General features: G+C 36.4%; 1 protein-coding gene across 3 annotated transcripts; it reads right to left on the reverse strand.

Annotated features, from left to right (window-relative positions):
- Window positions 1-5,419: 5,419 nt before the first annotated feature.
- On the reverse strand, window positions 5,420-12,211 carry LOC130548439 (uncharacterized). Of its 3 annotated transcripts, XM_057325208.1 has the most exons (5): window positions 11,747-12,211; window positions 11,135-11,169; window positions 10,861-10,903; window positions 6,872-7,195; window positions 5,420-5,807 (listed from the first exon to the last, which is right to left on the reverse strand). In XM_057325208.1, exons 1-5 carry the CDS (start codon window positions 11,790-11,792, stop codon window positions 5,704-5,706), a joined length of 552 nt encoding a protein of 183 aa, XP_057181191.1. In that variant the 5' UTR covers window positions 11,793-12,211; the 3' UTR covers window positions 5,420-5,703. The 3 variants fall into 3 exon arrangements, with proteins under 3 accessions (XP_057181191.1, XP_057181190.1, XP_057181189.1); XM_057325207.1 differs by having other exon boundaries at window positions 5,420-5,789; window positions 10,861-11,169; XM_057325206.1 differs by having other exon boundaries at window positions 10,861-11,169.
- Between the last annotated feature and the right edge of the window lie 907 nt (window positions 12,212-13,118).

Raw genomic sequence — 13,118 nt, forward strand, 5'->3', positions numbered from 1 at the left:
GGCTGACAGAGGAAGAGGACAGTAAGAGAGGTTTCACGGACACGGTTTAACAGTACACTGTAAAAAATCAGAGATTTTGGAAAAGTTCCATGAGAATAAATCTTTGCGGCCATTCAAGACCTCCTTTATCATGTGGATTATCATGTGGATAAGTATGTCGAGTCAATTTAATCGTTTTTTCCAAGAACCGGTTGTACCTTCAAAAAGCCCAGGAGAAAATAACAAATAAGTTCCACAGTCTAGCCAGTTAAGGTGTTTTGCCCTGTAAGGCAATTTTCTGTTTGAGAGAGACAAGCTAAGCTTTGTTATAAAGTGCATGTAACGGAGAGCAGCGAGAGAGAGCTTTGCAAGTAAACCTCAGTCCTAACCAACAGACACGCTCTAGCAACAGACGCTCGAGGCTGCGGTCTTTAGCCTCCCATCCAGACCGACGCTCTAGCCAAATATTCAAACTAAGGCCCTGTCCCAAATGGCGCACTCCGGTCTTGAGGACCTCCTCTGAGTCCACACTTGGTGACGTCAGGAAGTGCAGACCTATAGGGCACTAGGCACGAGTCCACAAGGGTACATGGGAGTGCATTTTGGGACAGGCGGTGAGCAAGCGGTGCTTTCTAATCACTCTCGCGGTACTTTGTTGTCATTCGCTGATCAGTCTGCACAGCGCCACGTGAAGTCGACCACTTGTTGTCCCACTCTTGTTATTTGGGAGAACTGGGACAGGAGCTGCAGGTTTTTATTGTTCTGTATTTCATATGTTGATATGCCACCCGAGCATTATGCAATAGATGCTTATGTTTGTAATGCATTCATTTGTCATGACGTGAATGCAACTGCTTATGTATATTTATTTATTTGTATAAAATATTCTTCTGTATACACCTCTTAATATGCATATATGTTGTTGTTGTTGTTATTTAATATTTCTCTATAATACAGAAGCTGTGTTGTTCAGCTTTACAGAGCCCAGAGACAATATAAATCTACAACAAAACATGGCTTATTACCTTAAGTAAGAAAGTGCACTGCATTAAAAGTTTTTATTCTTGAATAGCTGGCTTAATAGAAAAGAAAATAAGCACTAATATGAATAAGTAACCAATTAATAAATTAATTTAGAATTTTATCAAAACATACATTTAAAAATGTATCCGTCATGTTTACGTGTATGTCTGACATCCACGGCACTCCTCCCGTCCGTTCTGTGATTGGGCGCTCGCAAGGATTTCTGGGTAGGGGACTTCAGTGGAGTCTCACTCAATGCGGGCTTCGCCGAAGACCGCATCGAGGGCACAAAGGAGGCGCTCGCGAGCAGACTTCTGAGCGCTAAAAAGACAAATGGGACACCCTACGGACTCGTAGACTTGGCGAGAACGAGCAATTTAAGTCCACGAGACCGCAAGTCCACATGAAGTGCGCCATTTGGGACAGGGCCTAAATAGACAATACGCTTGTCAAAGGCCTTTTTCAATGTCTTATTTTATTAGTAAACTTCCTTTTCATATTCAACTTGATCTAAACTGTGAGACGTTACATCTCTGTGATGACTATGTGTACATTCATGTTTGTAAAATGCATTGACTTCCTTCTCGCAGGTGTCAGCCTCGGTAGCATGCTGGACTGCGTGTGGGGCAGCAGAACAGCATCGCTTTTTAAAGACTCCGTGGTCTGACCTTATTCTTCGTTCCTTTTGAATTGTTTTATTGGGTTTTGTTTATAAATGTTGCAACACTTCCCTGTTGCTGACAACTGATTAAACGACAAGAAACGCTTATTAACAAGCCAACCGGTGTAAGGCCTTGTATGTAACAGCTGGGCTAAGTCTGCTTACTGTACAGTGGCTGTTGTTGTGAGTATGTTTTTATTGATTCAAAATGATTTCCCATACGAATGCGTTTGTTTTTCTATTTACATGTAGGCTGTACATGCTGCATGCATTCAGTATAAAACGATGTAAGCTTTTGACGATCAAAAATCTAAAAATGATGGAGACTGTTCACATACAGAAACAACAAGGGAAATGCTGACAAAAAAGCTATTGTTGCGTTATCATTATATAGATGTTTTTAGATGACAAAAACTGCATTTTTAAATGAAAATATAAAGGATGTCATCAGAAATCATGCATAAACATTTTAAAAATAAAATATCATAATGTGCAATACCTGCACAATATTCCAATGAATGGAAAAACAACATTCTTAGGGGCAAAACGCAGGATTACACTGTGAAAGGCCTCGAGTGAAGATGTCTGGTAATGGTGACTGAGCTTCTCCACATCCGTCAGGAGTCGCTTATTGGTCATGATCTTTTCCACTTTGTGGAGTGCCATTGACCCTTGAACAAGAAAAAGAGACAAAAAATTGTTAAATTCCAATTTTCTAAAAATAAGCTTTCTTTCATAACTTGGTCACATTATAAACTAATGTAATGTTCTGATGCATACCTGGTTGGGCTCTCTAAGGAACTTCAACGCTGCAAGCCTTCCTTCTCCATGTGGTAACTACTACCTCATTGCACTGGGTGTCAATAAAATTTAAAAGGCATAAACCTTGAAATGAATATTTATTAAATGGTTACATTGACAAATGCTTAATATACTGTACATTTATTTTACGTGAACAAGCGGCATGTCAATAAAACACATTACAAACACGACATTTGTTGCCTCTAGTTGGAATATAATTACTGATTATAAGGACTTATGTTGTCTTTTTTTTATAAGGACTTATGTCACACTCTTTTACAATGAAAGTATACTTACAGGCTGCGAATCTGAAGCGCCAGACTATCCTTGCGAAGTTGTAATGGTTGGAATTGGCCGATGTTTTAACAAAAGCTTTCGTGCACAGCCGGCCTTGATCTCTCCCAGGTTCATGAAGCGATCATCTGTGAAATGCGCTGCACAAACTTGAATATTCGGATTGTACTTCTCTGGAACAGTATTGTAAATAAAATGTAACCATTCGTTTTTAGTTGTCTCATCTTTTGGAAGGACAAACAAAGAGGCTTTCTTTTCACAACGAAACACAGCGTCTCCACGACATGGCTGCAGCGGCGACGATGATACAATGAGATTTACAGGTACGCCCACCTTACTTGAGTATACATTTGGGCGGTCTTAGTCAAATAAGACCACCAACTGAAGTAGATTTGTGGGGGTGTGGTTACACGAGGCGTTTCAGGCAGGTCTGGGTGAGCATTCACTTTTACACAGAATGCATCTTTTGTTCCCACACTTTCATTTTTGAAATTTTACGTGTCTAATACATGCAAAAGCAACTTATAACACACCAAAGACACAGAAAAACATCATCAAGTAAAAATCATGTTCCAGAAAGATATTTTGTGAATTTCCTACCGTACATTTTTTTGAAGAATGCTTATAACCAGACAGATTAATACAGTAATACAGTAATTCACCAAAAGCGTTTTTTCTTGTTCCAAAGGTTGTAGTTAGTAGTACATTCCTCATGGCCAGACTGACTTACTACAGGTGAGAATTTGCCAATATATTCCTTAGTATACGTACAGTAAGAGAGATATGAGCAAAATTTCACCTGTAGTGAGTCAGTATGTCGCGAGGAATGTACTACAACCTTTGAAACATAAAAAGCCTATTTAGGGTTTACAGTAGTTTTTAATGCAAATAATTGTACGAAGAAAAGTATTGGCAAAACCTCACCTGTAGTAAATTAATACAAGCTTTACATTTTGACAAGGTGTTATTTTAAATGTTAAACCTTTTTTTATTTAAAAACACATCGGCCGTTCAAACCTCGTTAGTGGATTTGTCAGACGGTCCCTTAGGTATCATGCGCCCCGATAGCATGTCAAAGCTTGCTTGGGTATGAGCTGCAAATTAAATGACATTTTCATGTCGATATAAAGTGGTTGCATATTGTTGAATGTTAACGTGGGAGTGATATCTTTGCAGGACTGTCGATTCTATAGAACAGTGGCAAGCAAAAGCGAATATCAAACCTAAAAACTAACCTTACCGGGTTAGGGATAGTTCACCCAAAAATGAAAGTTAAGTCATTATTTACTCACCCTCAGGTTGTTCCAAACCTATATAAATGTCTTTGTTCTGATGAACACAAAGGAAGATATTTTAAGAATGTTAGTAACCAAACAGATCTCATCCCCCATTTACTGCCATAGTAGGGAAAATAAATACTATGGGAGACAATGGGGGCGAGATCTGTTTGGTTACTAATATTCTTAAAATATCTTTCGCTGTGTTCATCAGAACAAAGAAATGTACACAGATTTGGAACAACCTGAGGGTGAGTAAATGATGACAGAATCTTCATTTATGGGTGAACTGTCCCTTTAAGACGACACTGTCAAAAAAATCTGAGGCTGAGAAAAGTTAAAACAAAACAAGCTTCAGGAAATTTGTAAGTTTACTCAACTTTGTAGTTCACTTAAAAGAAACCAAGCAAAACCCACATTATCTCACTTTATAATACTGGTTAAAGTACATATGAGAAACACATTATTCTGTTACATATCAATGCACAAATTTGGTCAATAATGAAATTTAACTGATAAGTATATTGTGTTCCTTGCCTGACTAGCAACATATGTTTAAAGGTTAGTCTTTTCATTTTTAAGTTTATTGAGTTGGCTTGTGCAATTTTGGATAAACAGATTTAAAACATATCACCTGATTTCCAGTAAGGAAACAAAGGGAGCGTCGTTGCTCACTGGTTTTTGCATTGCATTGTGGGATTTTTTAGGGAACAAATGTTTCAGTGCACTGGAAGAACTTTGCAGATGAAACTCCCTGATCAGTGCCCTGACTACTGAACAAGGGAGCTGAATGAGGCACACACATGATGTTCATGAGAGTTGAGTTTCGGCGACGGAATACCGCATTTGTAGCGTATCGCATGCGGCTTACATCATATACGTCGAGTTGGAGGTCAGCCTTTAACTCCGACTGTGGTCCGCTTAGAGAAGAAGGACATAAACACCCGGGACGGCTTGAGGGTGAGTAAAATATAGGCTAATTTTATTTCCTTTAACTCAATTTACGGAATACAAGACAACAAACAATGACAACAACATCACAAATAAACTTAGCAAACATTAATCCTCTTTAATCTTATTAACTACATAATTGAACACACTGAAATGCATGCTAGGAACTTTCAAGTGTGACTTTTTTTGGACAAATAATTAAATGTCAACAAGTATACTCAACAAAATAATCTTTATGAGCAATGTAGTTAATGATCTGATTATTTCTTGCAATTTCTGGTTCATTCTTGCAATGATAGTTTACTTAAACATAACAATATATCATCACTTATTCACTCCCATCTCGTTCCAAACCTTTCTGTGGAACACCAAAAGAGTCACATCTGTTCTGATTGAACACTTCTACTGAAGCACCAGACAGATACAGAGATGATAGAATAAAAATGATTGAGTTTATTCAGGGATATTACTTGTGTTTAAATGCTCAGACTGACTTGTATTTTTCGCTACATTTTTACATTACATTAAAGGATATAGCACCGAAAGATTATTACTCCTGGTTTACACCGTTGTTTTGGCGTACTGCTCATTTGAAACTGTAGAAGTGAAAACGTTTTTATTTTTTAAAAAGTTAAATTGTCTCCGGGTCAAGACAAAGGCGATGTTCGCTAAATGCTGATGTTTTCTCCCTCTCTCCATGATTCTTATGTTCTTGCTTTAGAGAATCTGTGACCACACACAAGCAGCAGCAACAACCAGCAGAACACCAACACATGTTCCTCCTTTAACAGCTGAAGACGCATCTGAGGACAGATCCGCATCTGTAATGATAGAGACACACATCAGGGTAAGTCAATCTCATCTAGAACACACTCATCAGCACTAGATCATCTGATCTAGAACAAACACTGACATGTGTCATTTTTACTTAGAATGACATATTTAATGATGACAAACATAAATGGATTAAATATTACTGTCTTTAAACACAAATAATGGTAAGCTGATATATTGGGTCAGTATTTGGAAATGTTTAAATTTAAGTCTGTCATATACAGTGCATTACAACCGTGCTCCTTAAAAAAACCTGTCATATGCAAAATCAGAAATGAAATACAGCTGCAAGCAGCGATAATGAGTCCCAGCACCACTGCTCTTCCGCTACATGATGGTCGTTAGAAAAGGATGCACAGTGAGCATGTGCATTTTCTAAGCTGTTGACTATGCCTAATGAACTCTTTTGTGCGCCAAAATTGATGACATTTTAAGAATACTTAGAGCTTTCTTTATCGGTTTTAATTCTGCTATGTCTCTATATTATGTCCCTCCATCACCGACTTCACTTCGTCTGTATAACCAAACAAATGTTGTTAAAAAACAGAGATTAAAGGAATAGTTCACTTTAACATTTCATGATAATTCACTCATGTCATACAAGCTGTCTGAGTAGCAGTGCAAGCCATATATTTAATTATATATATATTTTTTTTTTTCTTAAATGACTAATCGGTTCGCTACACAACACCCTTATTCAACGGCTGGTGTCATTTAGAGCCTTTTGAAGCTGCAATGTAACTGAAATCTGGACCTTAACCAACAGCCCCCCGTTTAAGTCCATTATATGGAGAACAACCCTGGAAAGCTTATAGAGAACATTTCAGTCACATCAGAAGCTTCATAATAGTCACTTTATTTGACTTGGAGCGGGTCGACCCTCAAGACTAAACCACTGAATGTCTCCATTCAAAACCAGCAGAGAAAGAGCTCACTGCACCAACAAAACCTCTGACATCACACAAAGAGTCGTGAAGATTTAAGGGTGGAATTATTCACAGTGATCATGTATATCTGATGCTCATTATACTGAAGGACTTGATGTACTCACCACTGACAGTGACTGTGAATGACCGGTGTATGGTGTGTGTTCCACTATTGCTGTCGACAATGACTTCATAAAGTCCAGAAAGATCAGTTGTGATGTGTGTGATGGTGAGAGATCCAGACCAATCCTCCATCTCCAGTCGGTCTCTGAATCTCTCATCATGTGTTGAGATGATTTTAGTCTTTCCACTGAATTCAGCTAGAGGAGAGTTCTCAAACCTCCAGCGGATCACATAGTTGTTTATATCAGTCGCACCAATGTTCAGAAAGACAGATCCTCCCTCCATTACTGAGAATGACGTCAGTCCATCTGTAAAACCACCTCGACCTGCAGAACAGTTAAAGTTACTGGAACTCAGTTTTTAAAACCACATGAAGTCTTTTACATGATTACACAGACAATTGGACAGAGATTTTACACGCAGTATTTCACATCAGCCTCAAGTGATCCCGACACCAGAACAAGATCTAAAATACTTTATCATCCAAAAAGTACATTGAGAAGTCAAAAACTCAAACATTCATCCATCCTGATGTTTTGCTTTCGTCAGAGATGAGTATTTGTTTACGATGCAACAACTTTCTTACAGGTAAAACCTTCTGTTTGTGCTTAATTCAAGTGAGTTTCAGCAGTAACACACTGACACACAGAGTGATGTATGCAGTCAGATGTTGTGTCTGAAGTCTCGAAATTCACTCACTGTTCCCCTATATAAGAATATGGGCTGATTCAACGAACGCCGATATAATTGTTCTCTCGGAAACATGGTTAAACAAATCAGTCTTGGACTCCATGATACATATCGAGGGTTACCATGTTTTTAGATCGGACCGTACTAAAAAGGGTGGTGGAGTTGCAGTTTATATTAAGTCTAAGTTAAACTGCACTTGTATTCTGTCCATCGGTAAACCAAAATGTTTTGAACTTTTGGCAATTAAATTACATTTTTTAAATGGTCCTGATATCATCGTTGTCGGATGTTATCGTCCACCCTCGGCTCCATGTGAAGTTATCACTTCACTTACGGACTTTTTTCATAACTGGACTAATTCAGAGATGATTTTACTTGGGGACTCTTTTTGTTTGGAGCAATTGATAAATCTTCCCACAGGGTTAAATCACAAAAATTCCACTAAATCCACATTACTTGATGTCATTTTAACTAATGCTCCTCATAGATTTTCTGCAGTGGGTGTTTTTTGTAACGATATTAGTGATCATTGTCCTGTGGTTTGTGTGAGAAACTGCAGGATTTCAAAGGGTAAACCTCGTCTTATTTTGAAAAGGCAGTTTAAATATTTTAATCAGCAAGCTTTTTTGCAAGATATCTACAATAGGGATTTATATAATGTCTCACAGATACCTGATGTTGATTTAGCCTGGGATTTTTTTTAAAGTACTTTCTTGACTATATGTGATAAACATGCACCTTTTAAAAGATTTAGAGTGCGAAATAGAGATAATCCCTGGTTTAATGAATCTATATCTTCACTTATAAAAGGAAGAGATGCTGCATGGGCTAAAGCAAAGAAAACTAATAATCACATGGACTGGATAAATTATAGAACATTAAGAAATAATTGTACAAAATTAGTAAAAAGATCTAAATGTGATTATTATTTAAATATGATAAATGAGAATATTAATGATCCATCTTCTTTTTGGAAATTGACCAAATCAGCTTCTGGTAAAAAAAACATTTACCAGTCTACCTGATCATTTAAAATTAAATGAGAGTATAATTAAGGATAAAGAGAATATTGTAAATGTTTTTAATAGATATTTTATTTCGGGGGGAGAGACCCACAATTGTAGTAACTTAAGGAAGCTACTTTATGTCATATTACTCAGAGTCAGCAGTTTAATTTTATTCCTATTTTAGCTACACAAGTTCATAAAGTTCTATCTAATGTGGATATTAAAAAATCACCAGGGCCTGATAAAATAGAACCTTATTTTCTAAAAATGTCTGCAGATCTTATAACAGAGCCCATTACATCTATTTTTAACTTGAGTTTAATCTCAAATGTTATTCCTCGTGCATGGAAATCCGCGTCAGTTTTACCTTTGTTAAAAGCTGGTGACCCAGCAGTTTTGGATAATTATCGGCCAATTAGTAGGTTGTCTGTGTTGGCAAAAGTATTTGAATCTTTTGTCAATGATCAAGTGAAACAGTTTTTAACTGAAAATAAAATATAAAATGATTTTCAGTCAGGCTTTAGATCAGGTCATAGTACTATTACAGCAGCTATGCTGGTTACAAATGATAATGTTGAATACCTAGATAGTAAACAACATTGCGCAGCATTATTTGTAGATCTTTCTAAAGCATTTGACTGTGTAGATCATAAACTTTTATTACAGAGATTAAGTTGTATAGGTTTTAGTGAAATGACTCTAAATTGGTTCAGTAATTATCTAACAGAAAGAACTCAATGTGTCTCAGTCGAAAATTTTATTTCAAATGAATTAAAAACAATAAAAGGTGTTCCGCAGGGTTCGATTTTAGCCCCAGTTTTATTTTCTATTTATATTAATGACCTTGGTTGTGGGATAACCTCAGCTAGAATTCATTTATATGCTGATGACACAATTACATACACAGTAGCACATTCGGTGAATCAAGCCATTGAGCTCCTGCAAGAATCCTTCCAGTTATTGCAATTATCATTATCCAACTTAAAACTGGTTTTAAACTCAAAGAAAACTAAATACATGCTTTTTACTCGTTGTCGTACTGAAACAGATCATCCTATTTTAACTTTACAAGGAGAATCTATTGAAAGAGTAAATTGTTATAAATACTTGGGCATATGATTGGATGACAAACTAGGATTTCAGATACATATTGAAAAACTTTAAAAAAAACTTAGATTAAAGTTGGGTTTTCTTTTCCGTTTAAAGAAGTGTTTTCCTTTTAAAGCAAGAAAGAGAATTATACAGAGTTGTTTCCTTTCTGTATTAGATTATGGCGATGTGATCTACAGTATATGCATGCAAGTTTATCTTCACTTAAGAAGTTGGACTATGTATACCATGCTGCGTTACGCTCTTACGTGTCTCTTCACGCACCCATCACTGTATAATGTATGAACTGGTGGGATGGTCCTCTTTGTTTCAAAGAAGGAAGTGCACATGTTGCTGTTTATTGTTAAGGCATTGTTGGGAAAATTACCTACTTATATCTGCAGTCTTTTATCTTTTTATACTTGTATTTACAGTACCAGATCCTCTGCTAAACTTCTCTTAAATGTTCCAAGAGTACATTCTGAGTTAGGCAAAACTGCCTTCTCTTTTTTTGCTCCTTCGTTATGGAACGAGTTGCAGAGTATTATTATGCTGGAAACACTCCCTTCTGTAAATATTTTAAAAAACCTTTTATGGTCTACTCTGAAGGAAACATGTACTTGCTATAAGTAAATTACATATTTGTAATCATCTGGATGGAGGGCAAATGATTTTGTTTGTTTTATGTTTTTGAAATTGTTTTATTGTGAAACTTTCTGTGCTGCCATTTTGGCCAGGACTCCCTGGAAGAAGAGATTTTGTATCTCAATGGGACTATGCTGGTAAAATAAAGGATAAAAAAAAAATATATATATATATATATAGAGAATGACATCTGAGTCACCTATATGGGGAAGTGAATGTGAAGTCAGACACTGATACTGTAAATAACACCCATCAGAGAGGACCGTCAGAACATTTTTAACTTTCATTTATTCATTTTTAGCTTCATTCGTTTTCTCACAGTTAATTTGCCACATTGTATTAGATTTCTGATAAAGACAACAGCAACAATAGCTTGTCATTTTAGAGTTTTTACCATTACCATCACATCCTAATTTGTGTTGATGAACGGAGATCCTAGGGTTATCAAACGACTTAAACGAAATTCAGAATTTTCATTCATTGGCGAAGACACGCTGCTGAAAATAAAGCATTTAATAATTAATCATTAATAACGCAATTATCATGTTTTGAGTACTTACCAATAATGCTGAATATTTTTCTTGTAGTTTTCTCTCCAGTGATCTGTAGATGATAAAGTCCAATGAGTCCAAATGTGAAGTCTATGATGGTGAGATCTCCAGTCTGATTGTTTATCTTCAGTCTGTCACTAAATGTCCCATCAGAACCGTTAAACACTGAGATTGAACCTCTGTCCACTTTAGCTATGAGTTCATCTTCATGTCTCCACTCGATCACATCATTACTCTGTATTACAGTATTAGTGTGAAGAGTGACAGAAAATCCATCACTCACCATCAATAACTGGGTCACAGCACCTGCACAACAAACTGAAAAAGATCGATATTAAACTTATTTATACAACACTGTCAGTACAAACATTCAATTGAAATCATTGAGTAACGTCACAAAATAAATAAATAAATAATACAGTATCACAATACAGTAAGAATCCCACAATTAAAACTAACAATCAACACAATGTGAACTCATGAAAGCTACTGATAAAACACGTGAAAGAGAAGATTTAAGAAACAGCGAGATTTACTGAAGTGTTCTGACAAACATTGAGGACTCAAGCAAAGCCTTGGAATAAGAATTTGAGAATCGACGTGACATGCAGCCAGTGAAAAGACAAAGAAAAGTTGATATTCACTTATAATCAATATTCTATCAGCCGAGTTTTGCACTGCAATTTATTTGGGCATTTGCAGTAAACAATTTGGGAAAATACAAATGTTTTGTTTCAGCCAACACGGGCGAAATCTGACATGAAAAAAATGATATTTTAACATTCTGTATTTGACAATCAAGTATAACCTCCAGATTAGTACATTTGGTTTTATCTTTACGGAGCTGCTCGGAAACATAAGTGCAAGCTACGCCAAAGTTGCTAAATTAACTAACCGTTGACGGATAAAGAGATGATAAGGAGTAAAGAGATTGTTTTCATTGTAGGTGTTGATCAGTGACTGATGTTGTTCAAGTGTTCCGTGATTTAAGCTCTGACTCGTCAGGAACAGCCGCGCGCGCTCACAAACACAATGACCGAGAGAATAACGACAGATAAAGTGATTCTGATATACTGGTGAGTTGTTCAAGTTTCCTCTGATGATGAACGAGACGAGTCGCTTTCATATATTATGGTAAAGAAGCGCAGTTCAGTCTCTAAAGTAACGGAATGCGTCGAACTATTCGGCTCAGCAGGAGGACTCTGGCTGCGTCCAAATAAATACCCCTACTTGCTAGGGATGTGCACATCGATGCTGCAGTATCGATACATCGATATTCAAAAGCTGCTATTTAGGTATCGATATTTTCTGAAAAGTATCGATTATCTTGTTAATTACATTAATAGTTTCAGCATAAGTAAATGTTGTTAGCTCTGCGCATGCCGATCAGTGACGCTATATTATGAAAGTAGCTCTCGCGGCAGTTTGACGTCTCACACGGATCGGTCCACCTCAGATTCGCGCAAGCACACACACAACACGCATGCATTGCACACTTCCGCATCAAACAGGAGATGTTGACATGTTGCTTTTCTTAAACGACCTACAATTTAAAGATTAGGAATTCTTAATTAGCAATTGAAGTGAAACACAAGTGAAAGTATGCACAGTTTATGTTGTTTGTAATTTTGTTAATTGTATTAAGATTTTTGCTAGTTAATCAATATATATATATATATTTAAATACTGTATGTAATAGTACAAAAAGAATGTTAAATCCTAAGAAAAATGGCCTGTTTAAAATTAAGAAGACAGTGAAAATATGCACATTTTTTTGTTCATTTTATTAAGATTTATGTTATTTAATCAATATTTTTGTAAGAAGGTTGTTTAAACATTTTATTTATTTGTTTAAATTGCTTTTTTAATAAATTTGTTATTAGTAGCCAGTACAAGTATGTAATTTGTTTTTTTAATTGTAATTAGATTTTTATTTTAAAAAAGCATCGGTATCGGCATCGGTATCGGTAACATTTCAAGAAAAAGTATCGGTATCGTATCGAATAAAAAATTTGTGGTATCGCCCATCCCTACTACTTGCGTCTTTGCGCTTGACTACTTTCATGACGTATTTCCTGTTCTTGGCCCAAGTGTTCTAGTGGGCGTGAAGATCCCAAGTGAGCATGTAGTATTTCTAACCCGATGGGACGCACTTAGAGTATGGGAGGCAAATCCTGCCAAATTTAAATAAATTAATTAAACGATGAAAATGAAACCAGATTAACAATTTCATTATACACAACTGTGCTCACAATATGTGCCAAAAT

The sequence above is a fragment of the Triplophysa rosa genome, linkage group LG25 (genome assembly GCF_024868665.1).
Source record: "Triplophysa rosa linkage group LG25, Trosa_1v2, whole genome shotgun sequence".
In the NCBI taxonomy this organism is placed as follows: domain Eukaryota; kingdom Metazoa; phylum Chordata; class Actinopteri; order Cypriniformes; family Nemacheilidae; genus Triplophysa; species Triplophysa rosa.

Coding starts and splice junctions, on each gene's coding strand:
- LOC130548439 (XM_057325206.1), bottom strand. CDS start 11,792: ATGAAAACAATCTCTTTACTCCTTATCATCTCTTTATCCGTCAACG. Junction 11,170..11,746: donor CATCTCTTTATCCGTCAACG/GTTAGTTAATTT, acceptor GATCTTTTTCAG/TTTGTTGTGCAGGTGCTGTG. Junction 5,808..6,871: donor ATTCACAGTCACTGTCAGTG/GTGAGTACATCA, acceptor CTATCATTACAG/ATGCGGATCTGTCCTCAGAT.